This window comes from Alosa alosa, chromosome 6, assembly GCF_017589495.1.
Source record: "Alosa alosa isolate M-15738 ecotype Scorff River chromosome 6, AALO_Geno_1.1, whole genome shotgun sequence".
Taxonomy (NCBI): Eukaryota; Metazoa; Chordata; class Actinopteri; order Clupeiformes; family Clupeidae; genus Alosa; species Alosa alosa.
In genome coordinates this window covers 7549674-7570132 of record NC_063194.1, presented here as the reverse complement: position 1 = coordinate 7570132, position 20459 = coordinate 7549674, and the positions used below count along the sequence as shown (strand labels likewise).

General features: G+C 43.7%; 1 protein-coding gene across 2 annotated transcripts in view; it reads right to left on the bottom strand.

Moving 5' to 3' along the window:
• Positions 1 to 20459, bottom strand: part of LOC125295520 (protein kinase C beta type) — a 147612-nt gene that overhangs the window by 74902 nt on the left and 52251 nt on the right. For both annotated transcript variants that reach the window (XM_048244811.1, XM_048244810.1), the window contains exon 5: positions 15523 to 15651. In XM_048244811.1, the coding sequence (XP_048100768.1) occupies positions 15523 to 15651 (129 nt within the window). The remainder of the gene's footprint in view (positions 1 to 15522; positions 15652 to 20459) is intronic.

The window sequence follows — 20459 nt, the reverse complement described above, 5'->3', positions numbered from 1 at the left end:
TATACCCCTAATAAGCACCCTGATCATGTTCCGTTGAAATTCTACCACAAGGGCATGTTGGGTGGGTGGGACGCTACACGGTCCAACACAAATTGAAGTGGTCTGACAATCTTAACAGTGCAAGCTCAACACCCCAGTTAGACATAAAAAGATTGCCACAGTGTTCTTTTCTTTTCTTATTTATGGAATAGTGTTTAACCCGTACGGCTGTTTCTCACGCCCAGCGAGTGGGGATGTGGGATCTACAGCGTTACACCACAGTGCCCCCTACTGCTGGCATATGGTATGTCCCCCTCAGCAGCATTAACATAAGGAGGAAGATCACAAGAGGAGAGAATGTATGATGATCCTGCAGTCATCATCATTAAAAAAAATCTCAGTAAGTGTTAATGAAAGAGCTTAGGTCACTGGCGGACGGCAGGAGAGGGAGAGGAGGTGGGGGCAGAAACGGATTGGGTGTTGTGTGTGTGTGTGTGTGTGTGTGTGTGTGTGTGTGTGTGTGTGTGTGTGTATATGTGTGTATGTGTGTGTGAGAGAGAGAAAGAAAGCGACAAATAAGGTAAAAGTGGGAGCAGATGGGGTTGAGGAAGGCTTTGAGTTTGGGTAGTTTGGGCAGAGTGGAGGGAGCAGAGGGGTCCCCAGGCTGGACTGTGGCTGGGCTCCATGGGGCTTCAGCAGCTCTGAGTGACAGGCCAGTTGGGCAGGGGGTCAGTGATGGGAAAAGTGGCCCTCCTCCTTCATTATGGCCATTCAGTAGATCAACACTGAATCGTACATGATGCTGCCGAGGAGCACACACAGTACACACTGTACACGTAGTGTCTCTCACACACACACACGTACGCACACGCACAAGGGAGGAGGTGAAAGAGTGAGGTGGGTTTGGGGGGTAGAGAGAGAGAGAGAGAGAGAGAGAGAGAGAGAGAGAGAGAGAGAGAGAGAGAGAGAGAGAGAGAGAGAGAGAGAGAGTGTGTGTGTGTGTATGTGTGAGGGGAGGGGTATCATTAGGATGAGGGCTGTGATGACTCATTTGCCCCCATTGGGCCATAGAGCGTACAGAGGCTCTGATGAGTGGCAGCCAGCCCACAGAACACATCAGCCCTCATCAATGTCAGCTCAAATTCCACTTCACATGTATACACACACTGCCACGCTAATGTGCGTGTGTGTGTGTCAGAGAGAGAGAGAGAGAGAGAGAGAGAGAAATAAGAGAATCAGAGTGTGAGTGAGTGTGTGTGTGTGTGTGTGTGTGTGTATGTGTGTGTGTGTGTCAACACCGCTGTACTAATGGACTCAGGGGAACAGTTACATGAACAGGATTTGAGTGAGAGTGTGGAATTAAACTGGCTTTCAATAGAGTAGCTCTGTTCAAACTCCCTTTCCCTTGATGAGGCTGAAAGATTTAATAGCTGTCAAGTCATCACTTGGGTAATGTATGTCTACTGTATGGAAAACAGGAAGACATGGGATAGGTACAAAGATTAATTAAGGTTCATGAGGGGTGCAATATTCATAAGCTTCTGAAAGAGGCAGATGATTATGACCTTGCATGATACAATCTAATGCTAGTAGCATAATCTGTAACTAGATGTACCGCATAGCGGTCCAAATTTGACCGCCGCTCAGTCCTGTACATCCGTTCCACGAAAATAAATCACACTAATCAATTTGTCTCCATCTTTTACTCCATCCCCCACTCTTGAAACTTTTGTGTATGCTTGTTTGGCATGCCTGTGTGTGTGTGTGTGTGTGTGCAGCTGCACAGAAAGTAGCCTACTGGCGCTGCAAAGGTGAATAGATTGTAGAATAGCCAAAAAAGTTGTAGCATTGTTATAAAACCTTTAACATCTCTAAACAATCACAAGTAGGGCAGTTCATCACAGTTCATCCATTGCAACTGGATTGATGAAAGGTCACTTACACCTGGAGGCTACATTGTATTTGGGAAAAGCAGAAGGTAGCAGCATAATGTATTTATGTGTAATGCCACTAATCAAGTCACATGTATGCTCGCTCTCCATTCTCATGGAGGGATGTGAGATTTGAGTAGATCTCTCTCTCTCTCTCTCTCTATTCTGGCCTTCTTCCTGTAAATTGGGTTTGACCTCAGCACTTGACCAGAACAACAATTAGTCCCACGCGGACACTGGTGGCCTTGAGACAGACGTCCACTGCCATTTCCATAATGAGTGACGTGCCAAGGCAGGTGGGGGCGTTAATTAAGGCAATGTGTGTGTGTGTGTGTGTGTGTGTGTGTGTGTGTGTGTGTGTGTGTGTGTGTATTCCTTCTTGCAATTATGTTCCTGTGGGCTGCCATTCATAAGATAATCTCACTGGACTAACGAACGAACTAACACACACACACACACACACACACACACACCTTTTGACTACAACATAGCTGTGCAGTGTTATTTTTTTTGTATACCCCTAATAAGCACCCTGATCATGTTCCGTTGAAATTCTACCACAAGGGCATGTTGGGTGGGTGGGACGCTACACGGTCCAACACAAATTGAAGTGGTCTGACAATCTTAACAGTGCAAGCTCAACACCCCAGTTAGACATAAAAAGATTGCCACAGTGTTCTTTTCTTTTCTTATTTATGGAATAGTGTTTAACCCGTACGGCTGTTTCTCACGCCCAGCGAGTGGGGATGTGGGATCTACAGCGTTACACCACAGTGCCCCCTACTGCTGGCATATGGTATGTCCCCCTCAGCAGCATTAACATAAGGAGGAAGATCACAAGAGGAGAGAATGTATGATGATCTTGCAGTCATCATCATTAAAAAAAATCTCAGTAAGTGTTAATGAAAGAGCTTAGGTCACTGGCGGACGGCAGGAGAGGGAGAGGAGGTGGGGGCAGAAACGGATTGGGTGTGTGTGTGTGTGTGTGTGTGTGTGTGTGTGTGTGTGTGTGTGTATATGTGTGTATGTGTGTGTGTGAGAGAGAGAAAGAAAGCGACAAATAAGGTAAAAGTGGGAGCAGATGGGGTTGAGGAAGGCTTTGAGTTTGGGTAGTTTGGGCAGAGTGGAGGGAGCAGAGGGGTCCCCAGGCTGGACTGTGGCTGGGCTCCATGGGGCTTCAGCAGCTCTGAGTGACAGGCCAGTTGGGCAGGGGGTCAGTGATGGGAAAAGTGGCCCTCCTCCTTCATTATGGCCATTCAGTAGATCAACACTGAATCGTACATGATGCTGCCGAGGAGCACACACAGTACACACTGTACACGTAGTGTCTCTCACACACACACACGCACACACTTTACAAGGGAGGAGGTGAAAGAGTGAGGTGGGTTTGGGGGGAGAGAGAGAGAGAGAGAGAGAGAGAGAGAGAGAGAGAGAGAGAGTGTGTGTGTGTGTATGTGTGAGGGGAGGGGTATCATTAGGATGAGGGCTGTGATGACTCATTTGCCCCCATTGGGCCATAGAGCGTACAGAGGCTCTGATGAGTGGCAGCCAGCCCACAGAACACATCAGCCCTCATCAATGTCAGCTCAAATTCCACTTCACATGTATACACACACTGCCACGCTAATGTGCGTGTGTGTGTGTCAGAGAGAGAGAGAGAGAGAGAGAGAGAGAAATAAGAGAATCAGAGTGTGAGTGAGTGTGTGTGTGTGTGTGTGTGTGTGTGTATGTGTGTGTGTGTGTCAACACCGCTGTACTAATGGACTCAGGGGAACAGTTACATGAACAGGATTTGAGTGAGAGTGTGGAATTAAACTGGCTTTCAATAGAGTAGCTCTGTTCAAACTCCCTTTCCCTTGATGAGGCTGAAAGATTTAATAGCTGTCAAGTCATCACTTGGGTAATGTATGTCTACTGTATGGAAAACAGGAAGACATGGGATAGGTACAAAGATTAATTAAGGTTCATGAGGGGTGCAATATTCATAAGCTTCTGAAAGAGGCAGATGATTATGACCTTGCATGATACAATCTAATGCTAGTAGCATAATCTGTAACTAGATGTACCGCATAGCGGTCCAAATTTGACCGCCGCTCAGTCCTGTACATCCGTTCCACCTAAAAATAAATCACACTAATCAATTTGTCTCCATCTTTTACTCCATCCCCCACTCTTGAAACTTTTGTGTATGCTTGTTTGGCATGCCTGTGTGTGTGTGTGTGTGTGTGCGGCTGCACAGAAAGTAGCCTACTGGCGCTGCAAAGGTGAATAGATTGTAGAATAGCCAAAAAAGTTGTAGCATTGTTATAAAACCTTTAACATCTCTAAACAATCACAAGTAGGGCAGTTCATCACAGTTCATCCATTGCAACTGGATTGATGAAAGGTCACTTACACCTGGAGGCTACATTGTATTTGGGAAAAGCAGAAGGTAGCAGCATAATGTATTTATGTATTTATTATTAAACAAAACAATCCCTGTCAGTTCCATGCAGTTTTCAACAGCTATCAAGAAGAGAGGTCATGTCATGGATTTTTGTGAATGTTTCTTCTTCTACATATGCATAAGTTTAGTCATCTAGTTCATATGATATTCAGCTTTATTGTCAATGCACAAATTAAATACCAGTAGTCTAAAACAAAATGCTGTTGCTAGACTGTTCATACACATTTTAACGTGCCAAGTTGAAGAGCTACCGTCCGTTATTGTTCGTGCAAATAATAGGCTGATTCATGTTGCATTTTGCAACTATGAGGTCCATGGTTAGTCTGGCTTTCGCCAGACCAAGCTCAAGAAATCGAAAAAGAAATTGCCTGCAGATCAGGCTGAGTTCACCCAGCCTAGTCCATGGTAGGCACCCGATAGAAATATTGTTTAATTTTGCAATTGAGATATGCACACACTCCCCTCTCACACCGTAAACACGCACTTCGAACAAACAAAAAGCATCTCAGTCTCACGGTATAGCCATAGGCAAAACTGTATCGGACCGGTGTAACGTTGATACTAAATCATCCATCGCAAAGAATGATTTTTGTAGCACGTGCAACAAATATGTGTAGGTACAGCCCTGCCCTGGATACATCTCTCAACGTGCGCTCTAAAACATTTGGTTTAAATGGAGATGTAAATCATCACGGGTGCGTTAATAAATCTACATTGCGGCGAGTTGACACAAATTATTCACTGACAAATTTATGTAGTTTCAGTCCTAGTTACTTTACTGTGGGCCATGCCCTTCCTTCCTTGAATCACCTTTGAAAATAGAGGATTAAAGTAGCCTATGGGTGTTTGGGAATGAACGTTGACTCAGATGCTTTTTGAGACTTTGAGCAGAAATGTCCCACCCCGGTGTTTAGGATGCATCACAGACAGGTTATCTTTCAGGTAGCTGCTAGCCTATATATTTTCCATTGAAAAACCATCACGTAGCGAACGTGTTGTGGCTAACTCACTTAGCTCCTGTTAGTAGCCTAGGTTATGGTCATAAGCAAATGAGATGACAGTCGAAAGATACAATTAGTGCTGCTATCAATTTGCTTGGTATAACCGCATTTATAGTTTTCTACAAATGCAATAAAATTGGCCTCCATCACTCAACAAATGCTAACGGTAACATTATTGTACCTAGGTCCTATAGCTATTGATATTATAAGATTAACGTACCTGCAGTAAAAACCATGCATGTCCGACGTTCTCTGCGGTAAACTACAGTCCTTGTAGGAAGCGTCCATTGTTTTTCCAACCCACTTTAGATTAGCTGCTAACTTCCAACAAAATTACGTCTCACTGCAACGATGCACCATCTGGTGGACAAACGACTACATATTGCCAATACTGGAAATGCAGCCATGATGATGATGATGATGATGAATATTTGGTTTTCCTTTAATCCTACTGAATTTGTAATTATGTATCGGCCGTTCTAATTGCCGATACCGATAGTATGTGCGTGCCTGTGTGTGTGCATGTGTATAGGTGTGTACCGCCATCTACAGGCCAATGTATGTAGTCACTAAATGTACACATGGCTTACATTTTTTTAGACCCCCATGGATGAAATTCTATGAAACTTACCCCCAGAGAATGCCAGGTTAATCATACACATACAATTTGGTGCAGTTCTGAACATCTTAACTGAAGAGAGGGGCGATTAAAGCAGAATGATATTGCATTTTCATTTTTTCATTTCATTTTTGCAAATCACAAATGAGTGATTATGGGCTAGGTTGATGTGGGCCCTTGAGACCTACATACCATAAAAATTTCTTCATCCTCGGTGCCACGGTTCAGGTAGTTATTTAGGAAAAACTGCATTTTTTGGTTTTCGGGGGGCACAGAGGGGGAGTGGCCCCTATTTTTTTAAATAGGTTAGGTCCATATGTATTTTCTGTTATGTTGTGAATGTGAAAATGAACCAATACCCCCTCTGTCAGCTCTAGCCACTGAAAGGAAATAAGCAGAGAAATCAGGCCAATTACAAAAGCGGCTCAGTCTGACGTGGAATTAAATGAGCTCATTACTATTCATGAGCTCGCCATGTTGAGACCGCGCTCACAGAATTCGTCTAGCTCAGTGACAGTTTTCGTATGCAAAGATGGCTTAACATCAACAGGCCTGTGCGCTATGCACAAATAGAACTTCAACAACAATGCATGTTGCCCAAGGACCCAGAGTTGAGGATCAAATATGGCTTCAGTTTATTTCTTGGAACAATGCCAAAGCTGGAGCAATAGGCTACCATTGCGGCAGTCTAAGACCAGTGCTCAGTCCGTAAGTAAAATGCTATTGTCAATTCAAGGAAGTGAAATGTTATACAGATTTAATGCATTCGCTAGCCTAGGAGGTTTTATGCACATTTGGACAATGCTAGCACTCACTAGCCAAGCTAAGTTCATGCCATGAAGCTAAAATTAGTTGATAACAGCTACCATCCCACCAGTCAGATGACCAGTGCCCAGTCCATAAGTAAAACGCTATTGTCAACTCAAGGAAGTAAAATGTTATACAGGTTTAATGCACTCGCTAGCCTAGCAGGTTTTATGCCCATTTGGACTAGCACTCGCTAGCCAAGCTAAGTTTATGCCATGAAGCTAAAATTTGTTGATAACAGCTGTCATGTTATGGACGAAACCGACTAGCTTTTAGCCAATCAGAGTCAAGCAGCTTAGCTCTTTGAAGAACTGGTGCGAATCAAGCGGAGTCTTCCTTCAGGCTTTCAAAGTGGGGGCCGCGAAGGGGTGTCAGGGGGGCCTCAGCAAGTTGAAAGGAAAAATAAAAGCAACAAATACATTTGAAAAATCTAAAATATACTTGTTACTATGAGGGTTGTTATACAGTACAATGCCATTATAATTTTTTTTTGCATATCTGAACATTATATTTTCCATGATAATGACTGGGAATAATAGTAGAGTGATAGCTCTCATATAGCAGAAAGCCCCAAATGCAATCTTTACACACTGTATGCTCCATCGCGAAGTGCTTGTGGCTAAATTAATTATTAGGATTAGCTTAATGTATTTTTACATTTGCCGTAGTATTGTCGATGGGTTTAATAACACATCAAGGGGGTCCTTGGCCAGAACCTAGTGGTATTTGGGGGACCTTGTTGTGGAAAAGTTTGGGAACCCCTGTTCTATACCACGCTAGAATGGCTTAAAACAAGGTAACCAATGCATTTTTTCCACAACATTTTTTACAGAGTCCATGGTAGAACTTCAGACATTAACACAAAGTAATGAAATATGTGTGGCAGGGCACCTTTAAAGCCCATTCTTCACCTGACTGTCTTATTTTACCCATAGCCTCAGATAAATAACCAATATGACCACATGCCACTAATGTGTAATAGCCTTTCCATACTGCATAGAACAACACATGTTCTCTAGAATGGCTGACTTTCAATAGCAGCGAGGATAGCAGCGAGAGCTCACTGGGCCCTCCCTGCAGCTCCAAAGCCTGAGCCCTGCTGGTGAGAACATTCAAAATGAGGTGTGGTGATGAACTAATGGACTGACAATGTTTGCATTGAATTTACAAAAAGGCTCCAAAAGGGCTCCTCGCCCTCAGCTGTTGGGCTGCCATCGCATCGGGCATGGGAGCCAGCAAAGGAGAATCACAAGGGAGACATCCCCCACCCTCCCTTATTTTGCTTGAAAATGGCTCTGTAACAGATGTGATTGGGTAAACCATCAGGCTGCTGCTGTTACACCATTGCCATCTGCTGGTGATGGGGAGTATCTATTGAAATCCATCACATTTCAAACATCTTTCAAGTGATTGTAGAGGAAGAGTGAAGTACTGTACAGCAAGAGGCGAAGACAGCACATACAGTAATTTCCTGTGTATTAGCCGCATTGTGTATAAGCCGCAGAACAGTGTTTTATGCAAGTTAAAGGGACACCAGGCAATGTTTTCGTGTTAATTAATCATCTTCGTAAGTCGGTATATGGTTAAATGACTCATTACGGGGCAAATGAAGGCTCTCTTGCCCGCCCCTACTGCCTGTAGGAAGAATATCCCACTTGCAAGTTCGGTGTATCCTATCTGCCGACCCTTGACGTAAGATGCAAAGAAAAGGAAAAGAGCTTCAGACCGAGCGAGGGCTCGCACACGTATCGACACGTACAGACGGTAAGGGGAGCTTCAGGCTTGCCTGGTATCCCTTTAAAAAGAGTGATTAACAGGAAGTGCATTTGATCAGTGAGCAGAAAGCCTCTGAGAACAGTTTGGTCTTAAGTCTAGATTTGAAATTGGCAACAGTAGGGGCATTTTTAACCTGGATGTTGGTTCCATCCAAATGCTGTTTCCAGAGCTGAAACACATAGCAGCTAAAAGCTGCTTCACAAGGTTTAGTTCTGATAGTAGGCGAGAAGAATCCTAGCTGCTGCATTATGCATCTGAAGCTGTTTGATGGTATTTTTAAGAAGGCCTTTGAAAAGCCCACTGCAGTAATCAACCCTGCTGGAGATAAATGCATGAATGAGTTTTTCTAAATCATGCTTTGACATAAGACATATTGCCAATATTTGGCAATGTGTTTGAGGTGGTAATAAGCTGGTTTAGTTATTGCTTTCATGTCGCTTTTGAAATGTAGATCACAGTCAGTTAAAGATGCAGGCAACGACTGCGCAGGAATATGTTTATGTTTATATTTAAAATTATAAAAACATATATATAAAATGTATGATGCTTTGTCCAAAACAACATACATTATATTTTAACCAAAGACCAAACAAAACACACAAGAGAGGTAGCTCACTCCTCCCTTCAGTATTCCCAGAGAAACTCCACACAGGTTTTCATTTCTGTTTGTGGGATAGGCTGCCCACACTTCATTTATTTCCATTTTTTGGAGCCTGGGCTGCCTACAGAAACCTTTTTTTTTTTTTTTTTTTTACTGCATACTCACGGAAAGGGCAGCTAGCGGATCATGAGGAGATGATTGCTGAATGTGACAAAAAATGTCACAGCCTTGAAATCGCGTACCACCGCTGACTACACCTTTAAGAAACCAAGATTTTTAATAGTATCTTTTGCTTTAATCCATTTAAGTCCCTTAAGTCTTTGCTCCTGTTTAACAAATATTTATTTACACACACACACACACACACACACACACACACACACACACACACACACACACACGTGTAATTTCTTGTGCAGACCAAAATTCTTTCCAAATTGGACTATGTATTGTTAGCTGGACTACCTGCTTGTATAGTGAGACCATTACAAATGATTAAAAATGCAGCAACACATTTGGTCTTTAATCATTCAAAGAAGACACATGTAACTTTATCAATTGCTCAAAATTAGCTGCCTATAGCAGTCAGAATTTACTTAAAATCCCTCACTCTGGCCCACAGGACACTGACTGGATCTGCACCTTGCTATTTTAATTCCATGATCTCTCTTCCAGCTCTATGTCCTGTCTTGTCCACTGCGGTAAGTAAACAAGTTAAAGGAGAAGTTCATTGTGATATTGACCTAAAGTGTTTTGAAACATGATACCGAGTGTGAACTTTTGTCTCACAGCTCATCTCGGCTTGTCCCCTGCACTACGAGGTTCAAAGTAGCTCCACACTTCATTGGTAGACTTCCGAGGGCCCTGACATTTAAAACGAGACATTGAGAACTTTGAAAAAGCACTGGTGGTTTATTTACAAGACGATTTATACAGACAGTACCTTCAGGAAGTTTACCTACTGGAAGCAACTGGAATCCATGCCTTTCCACAGAATTATTTGTGATCAGGAATGGAATTGAGGGTCACAAGTGCGTTTTGAGGCATTTTGAGTTATTCACAGATTCTGAAAGTGTAGTTTTTAAGCTTTCTAACAATGTCTTACACATGGAAATCATACGATAACATTTGATAAAGTTGTAGCCCATTTAAATTATACACATCTCAAAGCTACAAGCTGAGAAATCATGCAAGAAAGTTTGCCTACTTTCTCCCTGAATCCATGGGAGGGGAACACAATGGTCCTCATTTGCATGACATTAAGATCAACCCTCCCCCCTGTCACGGTCACTGATCTGTCAGCCTGCAGTGCAGAGTGGGTTGTAGTGGTCTGAAGCGCTCTCTAGACCCACAGTGTACATTAAACCTCTTACAAGGTACCAGATACCTGCCATCAGTCATAACAAGACATTCTCGCATTATTCAAATTAATTGCCCACCGAAACTATCTGTAATGGGTTTTGGCTAGTAGCCTATGGTGCCAATAGCTAACGACAGTAGGCCTACGTTAGCTAGTAGCAATGGATAAAGTTTCTAACACACAAACTTTATCCCTGTCAAATGTAACTGTGGAGATAGCATCTGATATCTTACGATCTAGCTCCTCCGCTGCCAGACCGAGAGATTCTTCCTCGTTGTAATTATCTTCGGCTAAGGTCAGCTCTAGATTAGGGATGTTCTCCAATGTAATGCAGTCGCCTTCATCATCAGATTCAGCTCATCTGCAATCCGCTGTGCTTTGTCCATCTCCATTTAGGGCTGGGCGATATGGACCAAAAGTCATATCCCAATATATTTGTGTTGAATATCGGTATACAATATATATCCCGATATTTTTTCCGCAAAGTTAGAGCTGTAAAATGAAATGTTCAGTCAAATATGAGTAGTTTTATTGAAAACTCAATACTCCGGTCTTGATTTTCTTGAGAGCTCCGGTCAGCGGCTTGCGTGGAGCAAGGATCACGGCGCAAATTTGAACTATACCCAGATAGCAAACATACACTGGGACGGAACTGGGCCACACCTACCACAACGTCCGGCACGGATCTGCATAATGGACCTGATCCGGCCCAAACGACATATCGGTCCAAAATTGGTCTGGATCCGTTTGACGGATCTGGTACCAATAAGGGCTAAGACTGGCCCAGTTCCGTATGGTAGTCTGTGTTACTGACATGTTCCAGATCTGTTTATCATATGCAATACGGGTCCGCTTATTGTGTGTGGTACGGACCCATTTATCAGACATCAGCCGGCTTTATTTGACATGTGAAATGTGATTGGTAATTAGGGCTAATTATCCTGAAAAATCTGTTTGCTACACATTTTACACACACACACAACAGGTTCGTTATAGGTTCACCCAGGCTAAAGTTCGTAACGTTTTCCCAACAGCTCAACTGATAAACATAAGCTAGGCTACAAACACAAGGGGGGTAAAAAAAACTTTACACATAAGTGTCTTATTATTTTTTTTTATTCAACAACCTGGCTGTAGAAGTGCAATCCCAGACAAAGTTTAAGTCGTGTTAATTCCACTGTTCCCATCGGTATTCAGGCTGTCTTCCTCAGTCATCTCCATGGTCATTTTTTATCATCAGTGATCCTGTTGGCGTTAGCTGTTACCAAAATAGGCTAGTTATTGTGATGGCTGTTTTGCTCAAGCTAAGCTAGTAGCCTAGCCTATATTGCTGGAAAATAATAGTATAACCTTACAGTAAAGTTATCAATCGCTCGTTTGCTTATTGTTGTCTCTGAATAAACCAACAGAGATAAAAAGCAGAAAAGCAGAGCCTACCTTGAAAAGTTGGGCTGTCCTAGTCCAGGCTGGCAAATCATGTCAAAAGATTGATAGTGAGCAAACCAAAGATCCTTGATTAACGTTACTGCTTGGACTTCTGCATGCGTGGCAAGAATATGGGGTTGTCTCATAGCACTGTTTGATCTGACACAAACAACAATTGACTACTTTTACCACTGCTAGGTAATAATAAAAATAATGAAACGAGCATATGATCAATATTGAGCCAACTATATCTTCTTTTCCAGCCTTACTGTAGAAATGAAGTGGCCATGGGAACATAGTGCACCCCCATGGTTTCTAAATTTGTGCCATTCCAAAATACCTTTTTTTTTTCTTTTTTTCTTTACCTTACCTTAATTAATATCATTACCACCTGGGTCTGCTGTGAAAAAATGGTTCTTCTGCTCATATCCGTATCACAGGTTTGGGCCAAATCGGTGTTTTGTATTTTAAACGCATCTCCTGACTTCCAATTGAGTTGTGGAAATTGGACCTGGGACAAATCTGTAAACCGGTGATAAAACAGCATTGCTAGCAGAGCTGAAACCTGTATCAGGAGCAGACCTGGCCCACAGTCAGATACCGTATGTCCGCTACAGGCGGATCTAATGGCTTTTATGCGGATCCGGCCCAAAGGAAATTGCTATCTGGGTATCGATATATGCGATATGGTCTAATTCCATATCGCATTTTAAAATATATCGATATATCTTTTATATCGATATATCGCCCAGCCCTATCTCCATTCCAATTGTAAACAAACAGCATGCTGGTTCAGTAAGTAGCCATGAGGTTACTTCTAGCATACAGCTGATTGGCCGACAGAACAAAAGAGCACTAATAGTCACGCCCAATTCAAACGCTGGTTTACTTCCTGAAACTTAACCATTTTCAAAGACAAAATATACACTTTTAAAGCAACCAATGCTGTTATCTGAAACATGGAATTGCTTGATTGTGCAAAAAAACGAAAATAGCTCATTTTGAAAAAAAAAAAACTTCAAAGTCGTTTTTCGTGACTTGCGTCTTGCGACTTGAGCCTGGTTTTCCCATGCCTGGTCACATTTTTGGAATCAGATCCCTTATCATACCTGTTCATTCGTACTCGTCGCTCGACTTATCGTGACTAAATTCAAGATGGCGGCGAACGGTAAACTTCCAGAAGGTACTGTCCTTAGGGCAATATCACACCGAACTTCTCCTTTAAGTACACTCTCTCTCTCACACAACCACATGGTTACTTGGTTACCCACACTTATAAGTTTGCCTGTTTTTGCTAGAACTTTGGACAACTTTTGACACTGATGTGTATGTGTCTTCCAACGCTGATGATACACAAGGCACCTTTCTGAGCAATGTTGCAGGGCAAAGTTCCCGAGTTGTTGTTCTGGCATGTTCCCTTTGATATTGGGCAACTTATTTTTCTTGAGAACTTGAATCATCAGTAGGCAAATTAACATGATCATCCAATCTTAACACATGGAACCGGTTATGCGGTTGCCATGCAACATAGCTCAAAAAATACATCACCTAAAGAAACACGATGAAAAATTAATATTTATGGCCCCTGGGATCAATTTAACACCATTTAGCACTTAGATGGAGCCCAGTTAGTTCAAAACCAACTAAAAGGGTCATGATCCTACCTGATTCACAGGGATACACAGTGCAGTATCTAGCATTCTGGGCATGCATTGACAATGTCAGAGACTTCATCCTCCGTATTATATGTCAGTGTGCCATGAGTTTGAAGCTGTTATTTTTAAGGGAATAGAACTTGAGGGCAGCCGTGGCCCACTGGTTAGCACTCTGGACTTGTAACCGGAGGGTTGCCGGTTCGAGCCCCGACCAGTGGGCCGTGGCTGAAGTGCCCTTGAGCAAGGCACTTAACCCCTCACTGCTCCACAAGCGCCACCATTGTAGCAGGCAGCTCACTGCGCCGGGATTAGTGTGTGCTTCACCTCACTGTGTGTTCACTGTAGGCTGTTTGTGTTTCACTAATTCACCGATTGGGTTAAATGCAGAGACCAAATTTCCCTCACGGGATCAAAAAAGTATATATACTTATACTATATTGGTTTCCTTTATGCCCACATTCTGGGGCCCTTAATAGGTCCGGTGGTTAGTGTGTACCACTTGACAAGTTCAGTTGTGACTTTTTGAGTACATCTCTGATACAGGCTATAAGAGGCAGGTCAGCATAGTTGATCTGTTGACTGGACATAGATTCACATAATTCACAGCAATGTCTTCCAACTTAAGAACTACCGTTGTTAGGAAATAAATAAATAAATAAATAAACCATCTTCCACAAATGGGGAGTCTTCTAGGTCTGTAACGATAGAGACAAAGTAACCTCAGATAAATTAATTGAAAGAGGGATTAACTTAAAATGGGATACTGGGTTCATTTCAAATAGCAATTCAATCGAGCTAATCCCCCAATTATCACAGCAAAGAACCTCCCTGTAGGCAATGCTGTACTGCAACAGTTTAGCCACTGGGGGGCAGCACATGAATGGTCTAAGCCCTGGCCAAGCTAAAAGGAAGTCTTCCCTGTCTTCTACCTCACTGTAAAGTCTGCTGATCTAATATGTAGAGCTTTTAAAACAAGGCTCTAAATGGACCAGGCAATTCATTTGTCATGGTCAATGCAGGGTACAATTATTTGTAAGTTCCCCTATTGATTGCAATCTATCCCTGATGGTGAGTGCATCATCACAGTGGAAATGAGAGGGCCTGAAGCTCTGAAGGACAAAGGAAAGATGAGAATATCTATTTATGTATGTGTGTGTGTCTGTGTGTGTGTGTGTGTGTGTGTGTGTCTGTGTGTGTTAGTGTATGTGTGCATTATGTGTGTGTGTATATACTCATATATTTCATAACCTACAGGGTAAGAGGGCTATGATGATTATAGCAAACATTTGCAGTAAGAGTGAGTACATATTAATAATGAGGCTGGGCGATTTGTATACAGACACATATACACACACACACTTCTAGAGACACATAAGACCTATTCAATAACCTTCTGAATGATTCAAAAAACCTTTGCCCCAGAGATGCGTGTATGCATGCACTATGAGCTTGTATGTGAGTGTGTGTGTGTGTGTGTGTGTGTGTGTTTGCGTGTATATATGTGTTCAAATTTTGAATGAGGTACACCAGTGGGGTGCTGTTTTTCAATCTGCAGTATGAGGGTGTATGTGTGTGTGTGTGTGTGTGTGTGTTCACAAGTGATTGTGTTGTATTGCATAAATGGACTGTAGATTTATTACACCAGTGGGCTGCAGTGCTACTATCTGCAGTGGGCTGCTCTCTCTCTCTCTCCCTCTCTCTCTCTCTCTGTGTGTGTGTGTGTGTGTGTGTATGTGTATGTGTATGTGTATGTGTGTGTGTGTGTGTGTGTGTGTGTGTGTGTGTGTGTGTGTGTGTGTGTGTGTTGTATTGTGCTGGTGTATGTTGTGCGTGAGCGTGTTTGTGTGTGTGTATGCATGTGTGTGCGTGTTGTATTGTACTGTGCGTGTGCGTGCAGGCGTGGGCTGGAGGCATTGACTCACTGCTGACGGTGAGCACGTTGTTCTTGATCTCTGCCTTGATTTGAATGCGGCCCCTCCGCTCGGTATGGTCTGTCCCACACAGGCTTGGAACATTCTGCACACAGCGCTTATGGATGTTCATGAAGCAGTCTGGAGAGATGAGAGAGAGAAGGAGAGGTCACACACACACACACACACACAAGAACAGAGTAAAGGGCATGTTTTTCACACTTCAGTTATGGATTTTCATCCAGCAGACAGAAGAACACGGCAGGTGCTACACAATGTGTCCTGTTTGCAAGTACACTAATTTCCCCAAAGCTAAGTGTCTAAACTTGATGTGTTATGATAGACATGTTTGTTGTTATGGAAGAAGCTACATGGATGTTTTCACACTTGATGTGCAAGATAGCTTTTTTCCATACCAGCAAACAAGTCTATGTGGATATTTTCCCACCTTAAGGGGCCACCAGCTCACATGAGAGGCCCTGAGCCAGCCCAAGCCAGTTTCCTGTCAATCCAAGTCCAAGCGCAGACTCAACCTGCCGCCTCGTTGCAAATAAAACCCGGACAAATCCCAGAAACAAGGAAAATAGACTAAAAGCTGCACAATTCCATAACCCATACTTAACGGTCACTGTTAATTCTCTCAGAGGGTCCAATACTGGCTTAGATGTCCACTTGCATCAGGAATTTACCCTGTTGACCTAACAGGTAGCCAAGAAGCACACTGCTGCCCCCTTGTGGATGAGGTGAGTTTGGGAAAGTGTGCTATGTAACTGTACTCCTGAACACACACACACACACAAAACAGATGAGAGTAAACGTGCACGCACACGCACACACAAATGTAAGAAGTAATAATAAGCAATCTTTTTAAGAGATGAAAATGTCATAACAACACACACATTCTCTCTCTCTCTCACACACACCCTCACACACACACACACACACACACACACACACACACACACACACACACACACACACACACACAAGCACCTCAGTACTGCATTTGTGTTCATGTAATCGGCACTGGACCAGGCATGCCTTGAAACACCCCTAACACACACACACACACACAAACATGCAGGAGAGAAGCCAAGGCTGCACGTCTTCACTCTCTCGGCACGAGACCGTGGGTGGCTGACAGGGCCACATTTGCCTCCTGCGATTATTTGGCCAACACGACGCGACAAGAGGCAAGACGAGACAAGATGAGAGAGGCTACTGGCCGAGCTCCATACTGTACAGGCCTCCGCTGGGCAGACCACTGTGAGAATGAATCGAGACCTCACCACAACATAGTGCAGTGTCACCGACTCCGGCAGGAAATGGCTGCTGAACACACAGCATTTGCAATGCCGCAAAAGAAAGTCACAGCTATAGCAAAGCAAAGACCACTCGACTTATATACACACACACACACACACGCACATATAAACCTACACAGACACTTGCTCATTGTCAAACAATCTAATACATGTACACATCTCTCTCTAAGACACACACAAATACACATACAAACAAGCACTAAATATATGTATGACCATAATGAATAATAACACATTCAAGAATATAACTAGAACACCTGCACACAAGATCTATAGCAACCCACAACAGACCATAATTGTACTGTACAAATATGAACAAACTCTGCAAACAGTACTGTAACACATGCATAATATAGGCAAAAAAACAAACCCCAGACACCACCATCTAACAGTCACAGACACACCTGCTTCCTCTTATGACAAGTCCCATCACTAAGCAACAGCAGCAAGGCCTTCTCTCCTCAGAGAACTCAAAACATGAGCGCCATCGTGAGCTGAGGACTACACAGCGTGAAGGGTTGGCAAGGTGTGGAGCACAGGACATGCATGCACACACACACACACACCCCCACACACACAGAGATACAGATACACACACACACATGGGAAACTGAGGACTGGTAATTATAGCTCTCCCTGATGTGTCTGCAGCCATAACAGCACAGCCTCAGGTTTCAGGTGAGCGACGGCCTCTGGGGACACAAAACCACATCCTCAGAACATGCGCACACACACACACACACACACACACACACACACACACACACACACACACACAGCCTGGTTCCACTCCCTCTCATCCCATAGCAGGTCAAACTAATAGTGAATGTGCTCCAATTCTGGAGCACCTGGATGTGGAGAGACTGACTGATGGGTTGACAAAGTCGCTGTGCTCAAAGACTCGCCATCCTCTGGCCCGTCGATAACAAGATAGGTTGCTATGGATGAACAGAGGGAATCAGATAGGGGCTAGAGGGAGCAGATAGGGGCTAGAGGGAGCAGATAGGGGCTAGAGGGAGATGGGGTGACATGGGGTGGGGTGCGCAGGGAAGACGTTGTGTGTGTGTGTGTGTGTGTAGTGTGTGTGTGTCTGTGTCTCTGGTGTGTGTGTGTGCATATGAGTGTGTGTGTGTGTATACGTCTCTGGTGTGTGTGTGTGCATATGAGTGTGTGTGTGTGTGCATATGAGTGTGTGTGTGTGTGCATATGAGTGTGTGTGTGTGTGCATATGAGTGTGTGTGTGTGTGCATATGAGTGTGTGTGTGTGTGCATATGAGTGTGTGTGTGTGTGCATATGAGTGTGTGTGTGTGTGCATATGAGTGTGTGTGTGTGTGCATATGAGTGTGTGTGTGTGTGCATATGAGTGTGTGTGTGTGTGCATATGTGTGTGTGTGTGTGTGCATATGAGTGTGTGTGTGTGTGTGTGTGTGCATATGAGTGTGTGTGTGTGTTTGCATATGAGTGTGTGTGTGTGTGTGTGTGTGTGTGTGTGCATATGAGTGTGTGTGTGTGTGTGCATATGAGTGTGTGTGTGTGTGCATATGAGTGTGTGTGTGTGTGTGTGTGTGTGTGTGCATATGAGTGTGTGTGTGTGTGCATATGAGTGTGTGTGTGTGTATACAGTACGTGTGAGTGCGCCTGTGTGTGTGTGTGTGTGCATGGGTGTGTTGCATGCGCGCGTGTGTGTGTGAGGTTCACGACTGAGCGTTTTTAATGTTTCATGTCTTCGGGCGAAACGAGGAGCACGAGAGGAGAACCTGAGCCGGACGGGTGTCCTCACGAGACTGGGCGGCGAGCGAGCGAGCGAGGCTGTTACACAACTGGCCTCTCTGGCGTCTCGCTGGCTCAGGAGCGACTGAAGTGGAGCATGGCGCTGGCCGACGGCCCATGGCCTCCTTACCGACACTCACACACCAACAGTACACACCATCACACAAGTAAATAACTTCATGAACTTGCATGAAAGGCATATATACTGCAGTTGCTGCATAATGGTGTACTGGGTTAAAACGTACTGTAATGTTACATATTACTATACATGTGCATGTACTGTATAGATAAAAACAAATATATATACTTGGATTTGTTCACAGTGATAAGTAAATGCATGTCACAAATAGCACTGATATTGTGGTGCTACATGGAATCTACTGAGCAAGGGAAAAAATGCACTTACAGCTTCTACAGCTACAAAAGAACAGCTACGAACAGCTACAAAAGAACAGCTCCGAACAGCTACAAAAGAACAGCTCCGAACAGCTACAAAAGAACAGCTCCGAACAGCTACAAAAGAACAGCTCCGAACAGCTACGACTTCTATTAGTGATGACACGGATTCTTCGGTTGTTGTCCTTACAGTAGTTCCATAAAATGATCAATGGCGTCTAGCTACTGTAGGATATAGTCTGGGTGGTGGGGGGGTTCTGCGTGCTCACATTTCATAGCATGCTCCATAAATGCATGCTAAACAGAATATTGGGTAAGTATCAACTGTGACACAGTATGCACAGCAAGGCTGAGACCAGCTTGGGGGAGGCTGGAGGACCAGGGGTTTGGTGTCGGCCAAGCTCCGTGCTGTCCGATTCCACTGTCAGTATGTGATAACTTGGCATGCAGAGAGAAAGGGTGGAGAGAGAGAGAGCAGCAGCCCAACCAGTAGGCCTAACCACTAACAAACCCACAGAGCTGGGGGAAATTAAAAATATACTTCACCTGTTGTGCAGCAAACTTCTGGGTAACAAATAATAATGCCCCCCCCTCCGCCAATAGACACCCCTCCCCTTCCCCTCCCACCATCTACAGCCCCTTCCTTCATGACATCACAAGGAATACCCCCCGCCCCCCACCCCCCAAACAGGTCACATACTACCCTCACCCCCCACCCCCCCAACCCAACGCACACACTGCTAATGGATCCCCACCCCCCTCCCTTGTCACACCATCAACCCCTAACGTCATTATTAACCCCTGTTCCATCCCCCACCCCCATTGCAGCTGTGTATGAATGTTCAAACATTGTTTGAATTTGTATTTCTCAAACTTGTATCATTATCCACAGACTTTGATTTGATTAGCCTACTCTATTCAAATAACTTCTTTAATCTGTTCCATTGAATTTGTCCATTTTGTGAAAGTATGAATTCATTTTATGTTAGTTGTTGGAACATACAAGGACTCTACTCCTCAACGTTTGGTATTAAGAGTACTCAACCAGAGTTTTTGAAAAACATTGAAAATGTGGATATTCTTATCCTCACTGAAACATGGTGCCGCACAGAGACACCCACACACTGTCCTAAGGGATACAATGAATTGTAATCTCCTCGCTCAAACTCAATGGCATATGTCATGGCAGAAACTCTGGGGGAATATTGGTGTGGTACAAGGAAAACCTTACTAATCACCTTTCTATCATCCAAATAGGGAAATCACACTGTTGGCTAAAATTAAAAAAGAGCTCTGGTATATCAATTAATGATATATACCTTTGTGCCATATACATCCCACCAATAGAATCTCCCTATTATGAGGAGGACTACATAAGCAATCTCTACACAGACATCATCCATTTCCAGGCCCAGGGAAATGTGCTGATATGTGGGGACCTAAATGCCAGGACTGGG